The sequence below is a fragment of the Pichia membranifaciens genome (assembly GCF_001661235.1).
Source record: "Pichia membranifaciens NRRL Y-2026 unplaced genomic scaffold PICMEscaffold_5, whole genome shotgun sequence".
In the NCBI taxonomy this organism is placed as follows: domain Eukaryota; kingdom Fungi; phylum Ascomycota; class Pichiomycetes; order Pichiales; family Pichiaceae; genus Pichia; species Pichia membranifaciens.
The window spans coordinates 673483-689568 of NW_017566986.1; the positions used below are offsets into that span (position 1 = coordinate 673483).

The 16086-nt window shown below is 48.0% G+C and overlaps 5 protein-coding genes across 5 annotated transcripts; 3 read left to right on the forward strand and 2 right to left on the reverse strand.

Moving 5' to 3' along the window:
- Positions 1-875: 875 nt before the first annotated feature.
- On the forward strand, positions 876-3207 carry PICMEDRAFT_17655 (hypothetical protein). The gene has a single exon (XM_019161681.1). The coding sequence runs from the start codon at positions 1154-1156 to the stop codon at positions 2984-2986; it is 1833 nt and encodes a 610-aa protein (XP_019016278.1). The 5' UTR covers positions 876-1153; the 3' UTR covers positions 2987-3207.
- A 17-nt stretch (positions 3208-3224) lies between these two features.
- On the reverse strand, positions 3225-7577 carry PICMEDRAFT_17656 (hypothetical protein). The gene has a single exon (XM_019161682.1). The coding sequence runs from the start codon at positions 7238-7240 to the stop codon at positions 3419-3421; it is 3822 nt and encodes a 1273-aa protein (XP_019016279.1). The 5' UTR covers positions 7241-7577; the 3' UTR covers positions 3225-3418.
- Positions 7578-10093: 2516 nt separating this feature from the next.
- PICMEDRAFT_36093 (hypothetical protein) lies at positions 10094-11335 on the forward strand (the record flags this gene model as incomplete). The annotated part of the gene is made up of 1 exon (XM_019162987.1): positions 10094-11335. The coding sequence occupies one exon, from the start codon at positions 10094-10096 to the stop codon at positions 11333-11335; it is 1242 nt and encodes a 413-aa protein (XP_019016280.1).
- A 726-nt stretch (positions 11336-12061) lies between these two features.
- Positions 12062-14021, forward strand: PICMEDRAFT_17658 (hypothetical protein). The gene has a single exon (XM_019161683.1). The coding sequence runs from the start codon at positions 12185-12187 to the stop codon at positions 13706-13708; it is 1524 nt and encodes a 507-aa protein (XP_019016281.1). The 5' UTR covers positions 12062-12184; the 3' UTR covers positions 13709-14021.
- Positions 14022-14033: 12 nt separating this feature from the next.
- Positions 14034-16076, reverse strand: PICMEDRAFT_73948 (hypothetical protein; the record flags this gene model as incomplete). Its single annotated transcript, XM_019164629.1, has 1 exon — positions 14034-16076. One exon carries the CDS (start codon positions 16074-16076, stop codon positions 14034-14036), a length of 2043 nt encoding a protein of 680 aa, XP_019016282.1.
- Between the last annotated feature and the right edge of the window lie 10 nt (positions 16077-16086).

Consider the following 16086-nt stretch of genomic DNA (forward strand, 5'->3'; position numbering starts at 1 on the left):
GGACCAAGTCGATGACCTCGTCAAACTCTGCTGCTCTGGCGCACCTACCAAGCAGCTGCAGATACGCAATCGAGATAGACCCTACTCTGTCCTCTCTAATGCCGCCAGCACATCTAACCACCACTACCCACCGGACCTATCTACTGCAGCCCTCGCCTAATCAACGGCCATAATCAGCAAAGATAGAGAGATAGCAGAAGCCAAATTGCAATCACACACTGATTGCCTGCAGCTAACGGGCGCACCAAGCCGGCTTGCTGCTGCTGGCGCCGCTGGCTCTTTATCAGTGGCCAATGGCGCCGCCTACAGATAACGCTGTACGAGCGACGCGCCGTCCGTGCCGCGGCTGTACGAGCCAATCAGCGTGCGCGCCCGCTGCGGGCGCGGGGCGTCTCCGAGATTCGGCTGTTGCTGAGCTGACCACGCGCCTGCCGCTGCGCGCTTCCTGCCGACCGTTGAGGGCTTCTGGGCTAACGTCGGCGCCACCGAACGCGATGGAACCATGCGAACGAACGAATTGCGCGGGCACAGCCGCGCCACCGCTGTTCCAGCTTGCGTTCGGCATGATGTTTACATTTTGCCGCATCCGGCCTTCTGCAAAAGCTCTGCGGAGCTCTGCGTGACATGTTGACACAATGCCTTAGCGGTCTGCGGGACTCCTTGTGCTGCGGGTTGCCGGCTGTCCGGGCCGCCGGCGCGTCGATCGGCCTCCTGCGCCCCGGCAGTCTTCGCTGTGTCGCCGCTTGCGGCCATGCCGTCGCGGGTGCCGTCGCGGGTGCCGTCGCGGGTGCCGTCGCGGGTGCCGTCGCGGGTGCCGTCGCCGTCGCGGGGGCCGCTGACCAATCTGCGCGCGTCCCCGTTTCGGCCCGTTCTGGCCAGCCCGTCGCGACGGCGGCAGGTGGACAGAGGAAGCGAGGAGCTCGTCGCCGTCGTCGTCTCCTCTTTTTTCCTCCCCCCCCTACCGCTTTTCGCAAATAAAAGGACGGCCTGCCCACTTTCCGTCGATGGACGCCTGAATCAGCACAAGTTGTATTTATTTACTTGTTATCAACCTTCCTGTCAGCACGTTTCGGCACTGCATTTGGTGTTGTTTCCTCGTTGACTTAACCTTTCTCCACTGGAAAAACACAATTGGGTTCCCACGTGTGCTTCAATGTCGGTTTCAGCCTCAACTTCGCCCGCCAACCCGCGGGACACTGCCCGTTTGGTGCTAGAGATGGACAGCAACAACAACAACAACAGCGGAAGCAACAGCGGTAGCCAGAACAACGCCGGCAGCGGCGGCGCCACCGACAAGTCGGGCAGCAGCAGCAACAACAACGACAAGATCGACCCCAACTTGAAGTTTGTCGACGACGAAAACGTGAAAATGGACTCCAAAAAGGACCACGACGGTGATGAAATCATGCACGAGCAGGACGCAGACGCCAAACCGGCCAACGACGATGACGCCGCCAAAAACGCAGGCTCCGCGGAGGAACGGCAGCAGCAGCAGCAGGACCAGCAAGGGCCGAACGCAGACGAGGGCAACGAGGGCAGTGATAAGGACAAGGCAGCAGAGGGCCAGCCACGTGAAACGCAGGGAACCGTCTTGTCCGAGGAGGAAGCGAAGAAAAAACAGCTGTTCTTCTCCAGCCTCAAGGACTTGACGGAAAACATCTCGAGCACCATCGCCGAGATCAGCATCCTCATACCAAAAATTTACGACCAGAACTCGTTGTTCAATTCCTATTCCAACTTCTTGATCAACTCGAACACGTTTGAGTCCTACGACAGCTACATTGCCAAAGTCGAAGGTATCTCCGCCTCCGGCAACGACGACGACGACGCGTCCAACCCTGCAGACCCGCTCCATGCCTCACATGATCCTAACGACCTTCTCAGTTTGCACCAACAGGCACGTGCAAACCGTTTCTACCACAAGTTGTATTCTCCTTTACCGATGATACCGGGGACGAGAATCCCGGAGATAGACTTGAACAACCAGGCCAAGACAGTGAAGGACGTTTGGGATGAATGGACCATGGGCTACAAAAACAACCCTGCTCTACAAAAACTGGAGAAGAAGTACGGTACCCGTTGGCGTCGTGGGAGAATTGCTAAGAGCGCTCAGAGACGTAAGAAGGTTATAGAGTTCATTGAAAGCGAATTCAACAGACACAAATCTGTCGTATCGAATCCTTTGACTGTCGTGCAAGACTTGGAAAATTACCGGATTTTGAAAGGAAAAGGTCTTTTCTGGCTCTATGGTGCCTTACCGGATAGATTGTATGACGATGCCGGTCGCCCCGTCTTTCAAAACGTCGGAGACGTTGCTGATGTCAATACCGAGGATGCTCCAAACTCGAAGATTAGCAAGGAGCTTGAAAATGGGACTGTAATTGAGCAAGGCTCTATTGATGGTGCCGAGAACAACATTAATGAGAATAATATCGAAACAGAAGCCACAGAGTCGGGGAAAACTGATGACGACAAGATTGATGACAACTTGAAAGCTGTTGACTCAAACAATACCATCACCAATAATTCCAATACCGCGACCACAGCAAACACCGGTTATTCCAACACCTCCGATAAATTATCCAGTAGAGATGTCGACCCGGAGAAGAAAGAGCAACGTTCGACTGCCAATGATGACATCGATATAGATCAGTTGAACTCCTCTGATAAGTCCAAATCGATTCCTAACGAGGAAGAAGAAGACGAGGAAGAGGAAGATGACGACGATGTGAATATGCCCTCTGTGGCCGACGTCGCCGCCATGGCTTCGATGTCTGTCGAGGGTGAAGATGATGAACATTCATTGGTAGATTCTGCTGCATTGGCCGTAGCGGCTCAACACGTTGCAGATCAGCAAAGGCTCAGAGACAGAGAGAAGTCATCTGCAAAGTCACAGAACGACAATGAAGAAGGCGATTTGAATAATTACATCTCTACCGAGGATGGATTGAATGAAAACACAGATCCGGCACTATCAAAGTTATAGTGGATTGTTCATCTTTCTTCCTTGTTTCCATGAGGATGAAGGAAACTTGAAAAAAAAGGAAAAAAAATTAAAATATATTGTAGTTTTATTGGTGATCCATGTTGTATATTTTTGTTAATTGTTTATTTATAGTTCTTTCTTTTATCTCTCATTCTACTTTTTAGTTTTTATTGTATAGTAATTTTGATCTTAACAAAGCAACAGCTTCTGCATTTTCGCCTTTGAATCAATCGATTACCTTTGCGTTCTTTTTTCTAATGAGAACAAATAGTTAATTTAGAGAAGACATAAATAGTGTATACATAACGACGAAGAATTGGGGAGAAGGAAAGAGATAAAAAGTAAACAAACACGCCTTGTAAGAGAGAAAGAAAGGCTCTCATACTTATCAATTGATAACGAAAGTATTGCAAAGTTTCCTCCACTGTGCATTTAGAAGCCAAAAGGATTATCAGCAGTAGCATTGGCCAAATTTGCTTGCTTCCCAGTTGAGGCAGGAACGATTGAGTTACCAAATCCAAAACCAGTTGGCTGTGATTGTAATACAGGCTGAGACCCATTGTTTGGCGCTCCGCCAAATGACGTAGGTGGGAGTCCACCCGTGTAAGCAGGGTTCATCATCCCGTTTCCGAACGATGTAGGGGGCAAACCACCAGTCAATGCTGGGTTCATCATGCCGTTATTATTTCCAAATGAGGTTTGCGGTAACCCATTGCCGCCCATAGCGCCAGTTAAAGCGGGATTCATCATTCCATTACCGAATGAATTTGGTGGTAAGCCCCCCGTCATCATCCCGTTACCGTACTGCGCTTGCTGCAGGCCACCGGTGAATGCAGGGTTCATCATAGGATTTCCAAACGAGTTTTGTGGTAAACCGCCAGTAATTGCTGGATTCATCATAGGGTTACCAAATGATGATTGCGGTAAGCCACCGGTCATCGCAGGATTACCAAACGAGGTCTGCGGGAAACCGCCGGTCATTGCCGGATTCATCATTCCACCACCTGTCATGGCATTGCTTAACTGTATACCGAAACTGGATTGTGGCACAAATCCTCCCCCTGTCTTCATAGTTGGTTGCATGGCAGGCATACTTGACAATCCGCCTCCAGTTTTTTGTAATCTAACACCAGTTGGCTGTAGTCTAACCATACCACCCGTCGCTTGGCTGTTCATCGAGGGATAGTTTCCAAAAGAGGTGGCTGGCATTGCAGAGCCAGTAGTAAGTGGCATTATGTAAGCTCCTCCTGTTTTCTGCTGTTGAGGTTGCTGTGCCAAAGAGTTGACTCCAAATGTGGTCATTGGCATACCGCCAGTAAAAGCAGGGTTCAAGCCTCCAGTAAAGGCAGAATTCAAACCACCAGTTAATCCGGTAGTCAAACCACCCGTACGTAACGGTCCCATACCGGTTGCCATTCCTGTCATCATTGGAACCATAGTAATTGGCATGAATCCTGTCGGCATTGCCATCATTGGCATTGCACCCGTAAAAGCTGGGGCCATTCCTGCACCTGTTTTCTGCAAGTTCAAATTACCTGTGGCTGAACCTGTCAATGGACCAGTAGCATTACCACCTGTGGCAGTCGCAGAATTGCTAGAGGCCAATCCGATTGTGTTGATAGGTTTCACTGGCGTTATTCCTGTACGCGTTGGTTCCATCGGTTTGACATCTAACAAGTCCTTTATGGAGCCAGTGATTTGTGGCGTTAAACTTTTAGATGCGTTCGGAGAAGTAATAGGTTTAACAGGTTCTGTGGTGGATCTTGCAGCCGGCTTGGTTGCCCAGTCATCATCGGACATACCGCTTGTTGCCGGGGTGTTTGGCAGTGGATCAGTTGGATTCTTACCCAAGACTGGGTCTGGAGTAGTGGCTCTACCCAAGGCTTGGTCAATCTTCTTCTTAATTTTGAGGATATCACCTTCACGAACACCCAAGGTACGCATCAAGGCAGGAGTGACACCATCCAAAACGGTGTTATCGACTTGTTCTTGTGCAAAGTTTCTAGCATACCTATCGCATACGTTAACATCGACATTGGCCTCGACGAAAAAGTTAAACCAGTAGTCAACCAAGTCTGCACGGAGAGGAACAGAAGATGTGCGTTGACGGGCGACTGCTGAAGAAGACTCACGAGATGGTAGTGATGGAGTTGAAGCAGTGTTAGCAGTGTTGCTATCATTATTCGACGCGGAGGTAGGTTCAGCAGGCTTCGAAATTTCTGGCTTGTACTTGTCCAACGAGGTTCCTGTCAAACGTTCAACGTATTCTAGATCTTCAATTGACAATTTTGAGGCTGCAACAGCAATTTTAACACCATTTGTCTTGTGTAAGTGTATTTTACCCTGTTGGACCCCCAAGAATTCTGCCTCGACTTTGAAGGCGCCGGATCTATCGATCCAAGTACGCACGCGATGAGTGTTTGGTTTGCTTGAATCCTTTTCACTGTTAGCACTGCTAGACTTGGAACTTTCACGTAACCGACGTTCACGCAGTCTTTCATCTGCACGACGGATTTTTTCACGCTTTTCACGTTGATCTCTGTCACGATAAGATAATTCCTTTTCCTTCTGTTCCATACGACGACGCTGTTTTTGCAATTCACCACGCTCGTGTTGTAGTTTTGCCATTTCACGCAATTCTCGTTCTTCACGATCCCTGTCTTTGGAGCCCTTCTTTTTAGGACTCTTAGAATTAGGACCTAATAAATTCTTCAAGAAACCGCTGGCACCACCATCTTTGCTACTGCTACTAGCACCAGCACTGCCATTACCACTTCCACTCTTGCTTTTATTCGAAACGAGTTTGACGTAATTGGAAGGAACGACACCTCTTTTTCCGCGTGAGTTTTCAACCATCCACCACTCCTTGTTCTTTTTGTCATTGACTATAAGTACGGTGTCACCTTCATAGCATGACAATTCATCATCTGCAGCACCATCGAAATCATACAAAATGACACCTTTTTTGAGTGTGGAAACCGCACCTGCTTCGGCACCTTCTCTTTGTGCTCTTTTGATATCTGCCAATGCCGATTGGGATTGCAGGCCTTTCATATCACCCAAGATCGACATGATTGCTTGCGCAGAGCTTTTGTTGCTAACATGCAACTCGAATGAGTAAGAGGGAGATTTGAAGTCAAGAAATATGTGCTTTTTCTCGGCATTGTAGTTGGTTAAGTTGGTTATAGGCCATGATTCGGACAATTTGTTGTCAACGTCCAAGTACACATTACCGTTTCCGATTTCTAAGACACCAGAACGTTTTTTCTTACCATCAATTTCATGAATTTTCCAAGCAAAGTCACCGTGAACAGGTTGTGCGTCATCATCGTCCTTATGAGAGGAGAGGAAATTGGATATCGACTTCTTACGTGACATTTTCGAAGTTTCTGTGCCGGATCTGGAACGGGATTTGGAAGACGAGGAGGAGAAGAAACTTTTTGTCTTTGATTCTTTAGCGTGGCCATTATCGTCTGAGTCACCGTCACCATAATCATTGTCATCTTCGGAATAGTCGTTGTATGTGTTGGAACGACGCTGAGAGGAGGCACTGTTGCTGTTATTGTTGTTTGTTGTCGTGTTAGGTCTGGTAGGCATTGGGGGCCTAGCTTCGTCGGCGTCGTCGACATCGTCGTAGTCATCGTCTCTGCTGCTAGGGAATTGGCTTCTAGTGGAGGATTGGGCTGGCGGTGTTGCGTTGGACGAGGAAGGTCTAGCGGCTCTTTGAGGGGGTGGAGGGAACGATTGGGACAGCGGGGTTATGTTTGCCGGAGAGACGACCGGTTCTGGGAACGGGGTCAAACCCATCACATTGGAGACCGGGTTTGCTGCAGCCGGCTGCTGCAGACTCGGCTGCTGTGCGGTGCCGCTGTCGAGCTGGATGTAGTTGCCCGGAACAAAGCCGAACTGCTGCCTGTTGATGTCGACCAAGGCCCAGTTGGGGTCGGAGGTGTCGTAGACGTTGAGCACAGTCCCCTCGCTAAAGGACAACTCCTCCTCGGTCTGCTTCGTGTAGTCGTACAGCGCAGTGGCACGGGCGACGGGGGCGGCGTCGGCGATGTATGTCTTCGGAACCAAGCCCTGCGGCTCTTCTGCGTTTGCGTCCAAGACCCGCTTTTTCACCAGCCACCAGTCGTCGAAATCCGACTTCTGCAGGAGGTAGAGGATGTCGTTTTCGTTTATCGTAAGCTCCTCGTCATTCTGAGCCTGATAGTCGTAGAGGGCGGTGCAGATGCCTACAAAGGGGGCCGACATTGCAGGATGGGGGTGTGATAGTGTAGTGGGTGCTGTCTGCGCCGGAGATGCGTTGGAGAGAACAAGAGACAGGCAAGGAAGCCGGGTGTGTGTGCAGTTCTAGGCCCAAGATAAGTGTGAGCGTGCTGAGCTTGGAGTCGGTCCCAATTGGTTCACTGTGGCTGCGCCGCAAAAGCTGTCTGGTTCAATCCGTGGAGAACAGTCTGCCAAAGTGCCCAATGGTCGGAGGAGAGTCCAAGCGGGTGTGGATCTGTGTGCCGTATGGCCCCTGCCACGAGCAGCCCGCCTCTCTGCCACCGACTGTGTGCAGTGGTGCACCCGCAGAAGCCTTCTCTCCTCGTCCAGCGGGTGCGCTGCCTGCGCCGCTGCGTGTAAGGGGGAAAGCGGGAGGCCTGGCGGGTACCGAGGACGAGAAACAGAACCAACCCCCGTGCCTGCCGCAGCCGCCGACGCGTCGATTGCGTCGATTGCGTCGACGCAAAGCCGCAGAGCCGCAGAACCGCACAAAAAGCCGGCTGTCCTGCACCGCCGGCTTGGCTGGGCTTCGCCCCGCTCCCCGAACCGAACCCGGGCCTGAGCCCCCCCGGCCACCCACTTCCGCAGTGGCTGCTCCCCCTCCAGATCGGCATGCCTGTGTCGAAGCAGACATGCCGGGCGGTGTAGGTCTGCGTCCAGCTGCCGTCGTCCACAGGCACATGCACGCCGTCTGATCGCATCTCCCCGCTGCCTCGTCCTCCATCACCCCAGACCACGCCTGCCCTGCCTGCCTGCCCTCCCGCCAGGCCTCGGGCCAGTCTAGAATCGCTCGTCTAGAATCGCTCGCCGCCAAGCGATTCTAGACTGGCCGTTACGTAAGGCTGATCCAGCCGGAGCAGAGCCTGTTTCGCTCTCGGAGCCCCCTTTGGCCGGCCCTATGTGAAACGGGGCTGCTGAAGGGGAACCGAAGGGGATGTGCTCCAGGCAGAGACACTCCGGCTCCCACGGTTTTGCCGTTTCACATACCGGTCTGCTGCTGGCTCTCTCCACACCGGGGGCTGCTGGCTCGAATTAGCATCTGCTCCGGTTGCTGGCCCGCTGTGGGTGCTTCCGGGTCTCATTTGTTCATTTATTTATTGTGTGGGTGGGTGTCCTGCTCCTCTGGCTCCTCTGGCTCCTGCTCCTCCGCCCCCGTTCCTGCCCCGTATGCCTCGCTGCACGTTGCAACGCTTCCTACTGCGTTTGCCTCGCTGGTCCGCGGCCTGCTAACCCTCTTGATCCGATATTCTTATATATAAGCTGTACCGGCGTATGGACCCTTCTGCTGGTGTGCACTCCCGCCTGCTCCTTCTGCAGCGATACCCTTGCGTCTGTCCGTCTACCACCCACCCACCTACCCACCCACCTCCTATACCTTCCGCCAGCCCGTACGGACCCGCTCGTGTACACATTTACTCTTCTACAGTCTTTCCGGTCAGTCCGATTGCGTCATCCCGACCAACCAGACCAGACCAGACCAGACCAGATCAGATCAGATCAGATCAGATCAGATCAGATCAGAACAAATCAGATCGAACCCGTTCAGTTCAGCTCAGAACTAACCAACAACAAATAAACCCCGGCAAGCATCTCGGATCCCGCCAGATCAAGGCTTCCTACTTGCCACTCATACAACTCTACCGTCTACCCACCTGATTTCACCAAGACCCCATCCCGAATTTTCCCTTCTGGAGCCAATTTAACACACGCTACCTCGCTAAAAAATTCAAAGGGGAATTTTGCTGTCTTCTTGGATTAAAATATTTTTTATCGCATCCGCAGTTCATTCCAACCACACATCCCACCATGGAGTTCAACCTATACAGCCAAAACCCTAACCTTTTCAGCACCTTTCCTTTGGAGCAAGGCGTCCCCGGCAACACCTCCATCTCAGGCAGCAACTCAAATCTCAATGAGACCAACAGGATGAACCCAATTGCATTTCCGAACGGATCCGGATCCGGAGCCAGCTCCTCTCCCCAAACTCCGATGACCAACAAAAATACGAACCTGAATGCTACTGATCACAATTCCAAGATTATAAACATCAACAACATCAACAACCCTTATTTCCCACCTTGCTCCAATTCTTTGTTTTCTCTAAATGACCCAGCCAGCACCCCCCTTCCAGCAATCCACTATAACGTGAACGATTCAAACTTGAGCACCCCGTTTACTTCCGTATCGCCTTACAAGCCATCTTCTGCGTCCTCTTCAAATGTCCTTGAGAACGACTTTTTGATTCTCGGTAATAATAGCAATCTTAGCAACAGCGCCAACAACTTGATCCAGCATAATAGAACCAACTCTTTGCCAACCTCCTTCAAGCTACTAAACTCGGCCCAACATCTGCCTTATGTCCCGAACTCAAACTCTTCTTTGAGATCGACCCCAATGAACAACAACTTGAACACCAATCTCATCCACAATGACCACTATTCTTTCAACATTAATAGGTTCTCACTACCTTCGATTGTAGACGATGATCTATCAAGCGCCACCCCCACCTCAGCTTCAACACTCGAGCGCCAACTCAACAACCTATCTTTCGAAATCTCTCCTTCCTCTATCGCTCCAACTAGACGCAACACTATCTTCTCCAACGCCTCCATCTCATCGACAGCAACGTCCGCTTCAGCAATTTCCTCATCTTCGAACTCAAACCCGAATTCAGCCCCAAATCGGGCTTGCAACGCTGGGATCCCCCAGATCACTCCAATGGTTCCAAACCAAGCATCAAATTCAGCATCCGCCTCGTCAAACTCGCACTCAAACTTAAACTCGAGCTCAAACCCTAATCCAAGCGGCAACAACAACACCACTCCAAACTCTGCATCCATGAACATTGTTGAAAATAATGACTATAGTCCGAAATCTTTGCCATCATCCCATTTGCCACTGTCCTCTCCATATTCTGCTTCTTCTTCTGTTGATTTGTCTTTACTTTCTTCGAATGATATTATAATTTTATCGAAAGATCAACATGGCTGCCGTATGTTACAAAAGAAAATAGATGATGATTGCTCAACAAACTTGCCAATCATCTTCAATGCAACTTATAAGCTCTCTTCTGCTTTGATGTTAGATCCCTTTGGTAACTACTTGATTCAAAAGTTAATGATCTCGGCTACACCTTCTCAGTTGTCTTTAATAATCATAGAGATTACCCCTAACATCGGAAAAATTGCTACAAATTTACACGGAACTAGAGCTTTACAAAAATTAATTGGCTGTCTTTCAACTCCAAACCATCATGACTTGATTGCAATTGCTATCTCACCTCAAGTGGTAAATTTGGTCCACGACTTGAATGGTAATCATGTCATTCAAAAATTGATTTCTCATTTTTTTGGCGATGATTTAGATTTTCTGGTTGACCTCATCATAATCCACCTCATTGAAATCGCATCTCACAAGCACGGTTGTTGTGTCCTACAAAAATTGTTAAATAAGTGTTCCCCTTATCAAATCCAGAAAATTAGTAACGAGATTTTGAGGAATAGTGTGCACCTAATGAAAGACCAATTTGGTAATTATGTGATTCAGTATTTGATATCCTTAGATATAAACGGTATCAACCTCCAACTCCTCCGATTAGTGGCTAACGAGTTGGTTCCTTTGAGTTGTGGGAAGTTCTCCTCCAATGTTGTTGAAAAATGTTTGAAGCTAAATCCAAATGGCTGCACCGTGAATGATAACATTCATCCTTTGCTAGCTGCTTTGATTAATATCCAAACGTTGATGTCTTTAATTAAGGATCAATATGGCAACTACGTTGTTCAAACGGCTTTGGAGGTTGCTGATTGGCCTGTGAAATGTGTCATGGCTGAGATGGTTAGACCCATGCTACCGAACATCAGATACACAAACTACGGTAAAAGGATTCACAGTAAAGTTGTTTCAATTTTGGCAGAACTAGACAACAATAACAACAACAACGACAATACAGGTGGTTCTCACTCTCCAACGTATGGCTCACATTCACAATCTACCCCGAAGACTGCTGGAGGGACTCACAGATCTAACATAAATACCAATAACAACTTGTTGCCAGGTATCAATTTTTCTGCTCATGTTTGATACAAGACAGAAAAATTATTTCTACGATGCCATCTATCGCTATTCCTCAATACATACCAAATTTGCCTCTACTGGTTAATCCTTTTGTTTTCTTTACTCCAAACTGTTTGATTTCACTTTCTTTCACTCTATTTTACTTTACTCAACTTCTATCTTAAGTTCATGCACCCCCCATTGAATCTCGGAAAGTTCAAATAGCTCCATGCATACCTTACTGATACTGAACCTGATCTCTCCAGTGTACTAAGTTTATTTTTTTTTACTATACGAGATACCCCCTCTTTCCCATGTGACTTTAGTTGGCTATTACCCATGTCAGGTATAGTATGTTCTATTTTTTACTACTTTATTTTATGTTATTTGTCTCACAGCAGCCTACGGCTGCAACACGCCTCCTCCTATGGTTCACCCACCCTGTTTTATGATTTACCGTTTCTTTTTACACTTACAATGTTTTTCTGTGCTACTGTGTTTATTGTCTGTTTTGAACTACCTATACTGATTTTATATATATGCTTGTGTACCGGCTGGGCACAGTCTTTTTGGTTTTTTATACAAGATATAATAGAGATATAATCGTCGTTTATCCGAACCCGGGTCGGGTTTCTCCGCGTATGCAAGCCACAGCGCGCGATGGGGAGAACAGGAAATGGGGAAGAAGCCTGCAGTGCCGTCCTTATCTCCCTCTTTTTGACACAGTCCTCAAAGCAGCCATCGCCTTTTCCTACGGGCACCTTTCTCTCTTCTCCTACCTTTTTCTTTTGGAAGTAACCAGCTTTTGCTACGTTTTAGGAGTAAAAACTGGAAGAACAAAACACTGAACGCAATAAAAAGAAGAACTCACTCGTTATGAAATTCGACTTCTTGACCTCAACCCTCGTTTTAGCCAACATTGCAAATGCTGCAATTTTGCCACAGGCAGCTTTAAGCTTAGAAAATGAAATAGAGACCATGGAGACCTACCTAGGTTTGCTTGGACCATCTGAGATTTCTGAGTTGCCATTGGTCAACTCCACCGAATTGCAGGCTTTGATCACTCACGAGGCCCTCTTTGCTCGTGCTGAAAAGCTCTACGAGATTGCTGGTCACTCCAACAAGAGCTACGGCCACCCAACTCGTGTTATTGGCTCGAAGGGCCATTGGGCAACCATTGGCTATATTGAACATGAATTGAAGAAGTTGCACGGTTACTACAATGTTACCACTCAACCTTTCAAGGCTTTCATGTCGGAAATTTTTAGCTTCAACGCCACTATTGATGATGAAGTTCCTAAAAGTTTGGTTGAAATGGACATGTCCCCTCCAACCCCAAAAAAGGCTCCTGTATATGGGGAATTATTTTTGGTATCTAATTCTGGTTGTACCGATGACGATTATGCTAATGTTACCGGCAAGATTGCTTTTGTCAAAAGAGGTGAATGTGCTTTTGGAGACAAGGCACAATTAGCTGCCAAGTATGGTGCATTGGCTGCAATAATCTATAACAATGAGCCAGGCGAAATTAGAGGTACTTTGGGTGTCCCACCGGAAGGTGTAAAAGTTGCATCTGCTGTTGGTATCAACAAAGAGGAAGGTGATAAGTATGCAAAGCTTTTGAGTGAAGGTCAAACTTTAAAAGCTTCTGTCCAAGTTGACTCTTACGTTGGCCCAATCACTACTGTCAACGTCATTGCAGAAACAAACCACGGTGATCCAGACAACGTTGTAATGTTGGGTGCACATTCTGATAGTGTTGCTGCGGGTCCAGGTATCAACGATGATGGTTCTGGTACTATCTCACTTTTAGAAGTTGCCAAGCAATTGACCAACTACCGTGTTGAGAACAAGGTTAGATTTGCATTCTGGGCTGCTGAAGAAGAAGGACTTTTAGGTTCAAACTACTATGCTGACAACCTGACCCCTGGTGAGAACGAGAAGATTAGATTATTCATGGACTATGACATGATGGCATCACCAAACTATGAGTACGAAGTTTATGACGCAAATAATGTTGACAACCCAAAAGGTAGTGAAGAGTTAAAGAACCTTTACATTGACTACTATACTTCTCTTGGTTTGAACTACACCTTGATTCCATTCGATGGTCGTAGTGATTACGTTGGTTTCATTGAACACGGTATTCCTGGTGGTGGTATTGCGGCTGGTGCTGAAAAGGACAATGCGGAAAATGGTGAGGTTTTAGACAGATGCTATCACCAATTGTGTGACGACATATCCAACATTGCTTGGGATGCATTTTTGATTAACACTCAATTAATTGCACACAGTGTTGCAACTTACGGTGCTAGCTTAAAAGACTTCCCAGTCAGAGTCAACACTACCGATGTCAATGCACTTTCGTTTGCATACAGAGGTGACAAGTTGATTTTCTAGACAATATGATATCCAGTTTTTTTTCGTGAACCGAGTTTATTGTCAAAGTTATTTCACACGTGCCAATTACACTAAAAATTTGTGTGACACAAACACACAAATATACACTAGCACACCCACACACAAACACGTAAACAAAACACAGAATAAAAGATGCATAGCTCAATATGCAAGATATAAAAAATATACAATAGACACTTAGAAAGCATCCGGTATAGATTTTAGTATAAGTTGTTGAATAAAATGTATCTAGTATTAATTATGTCTAAATATTGTATTTATATGCGAGTATACATTTGATTGAAAAGTATTATCTTTAAAGGATTCACAGCTTATCCAAGTAGTCATCCATGGTGTAAACCTTGTAATCGTTCGCCATCTGGTTGTCCAGTGTGGCATAGGAAGGCTTGTAGTTGAGGTTATTATTTTGAGAACCGTTACCTGCATTCTCTGCGTTGCCTTCGTTAGAGTCAACTTTCATGAATTTTTTGAAATTCATCATTTCACTGTGCTTCAAGCCACGACCGGAACCTTTGACAGATTTCAAATTGAAATTTGCCGGTAGCGTGTGGACAGATGATCTTTTATCGGTATCTGCATCCAGCGCAGATATCGATCCTGGACGAAGGAAATCTAGATGTGAGTCCGCTTGCTCAGTACCCATACCTTCGAGCTTCTTCATGATAATGGCATAATCGTTAGCTGTTTTCCAATCATCTGATGAAGGGACAGGGTTTTTGTTTAGTTTTTCATTTGGCGAAAACTCCCTCCGGAGTAAAGAATTTGAATCCATTCTTGGCTTCAAAGGATGATTGGATGTTCCTGTTTTGGGCTTTGTAGAATGCATGTGAAGCTTCGTGGTCTGGGATGGATGTAGTGGCAAGGAAGAAGAGCTGTTATTGCCTCCTCCTTCTTCATTTCCTGGTCTACTTCTATTTTGCGCTGCACCTTTCAAGTTGATCAGCTTGTCGTGTTCCGCCCAATGAGAGGATCTCACATCCTTTGGGGACATAAATATGGGTAGCTGGAACTTAAACTGCTGAGTAGCGGGCTTCACCGAGTCTGTGTTGGGTAACGCATTAAATTGGTTTTCGTCCATTGGAGGTTCTGAGAGATCCGATATGCAGAGATCTTTGGATTTCGTTCGCTGTATAGAGATAGGTGCAGCATTCCAGTTTCTTGCTGGCTTTGCCAGTCTGTGAGATGTACCGTCCCACTTATCGAGCTCCTGGAGTACGGTTGGTATTGACCACCTTTTAATGGGTTGTTTGATGAGCAGCATGTCAATTATGTTGATAAGGGGGAAGGATGGATTGACAGTGAAAGAAAGTTCTGATAGTGGTGGAGTATCTGGAGCCGCCGTTGCAATCTTGTGGAGTAGCGTGAACTCGTTGTCAGCGTAGAAAGGATAGGCAGAGTAGAAAAGGTAATGTAGGGTGACGCCGAGAGACCAGAGGTCAAACATGAACGGATTGTAGCTGGCGGGGGAAGCTGTGCTGTTTTGTGCTAATGGGAAAGATGGGACGGTGGTGTAAGGGGATGAGGATGAGGAAGAGGAAGAGGCAGAAGCAGACCTACCGAAAAGCTTTAGAAATGGTTCAGTCTTTTTGGCAAAGTTGTGCTTCACTCCGAACTTGGACTTCCTGGCTGCCTCGGGCTGCTGTGGCGGCTGTGCCTCTAGCACCTTTGTTGTGGACTGCGTGAGGAGTTCTGGGGGCAGAAAGAGCGGTGTGCCGATGAGGCGAGAGTAGAGCTGGACCTTGTTTTCGTTGAGGTCGTCGGTCAAGGTGTAGCAGGTGTCGAAGTCTGCGAGCTTGACGGTGCCGTTTGTAAAGACGAGGAAGTTTGAGGGCTTGATGTCTCTGTGGATGATGTTAAGTGAGTGGAGGAAGTCGATGGCAGAGAGCATGTCGAGGAGCTTTGCCGTCATAGCGACCTCGATAGAGGTGGAGGCAGGTCCGTCTTGGTTGGTCCGCGATGGGGAGTGTTTGAAGTTGGCCGGGTTTAGCTCACCGCCAGGGGCGAGTTCCTGGACGATGTAGACCGTGGCGTCGGTGCTGAAGAGAGCGTAGTAGGCGAGAATGTTGCGGTGGTCATAGGGCGACAGGCGGCGGATGATGTCGATTTCTGTGTCGTAGTTGGTGGCGGAGGAGGAAATGGGGAGGATCTTGTTGATTCTGTTGATCTTGCGGGACTTGGTGATGATCTTGATGGCGACGCTGCTGCTGCCGCCGCTGTTGCTGCTGCCGGAGTCACTGTCAATTGGACTTGGCGACCTTTCCGCCCTGATTACCGTGGAAAACTTTCCGTATCCAAGCACCGTCTGAGGCCTGTAATCCGAAAGGTGGCGGGAGGACTGAGGCACCATTGCTGACCAT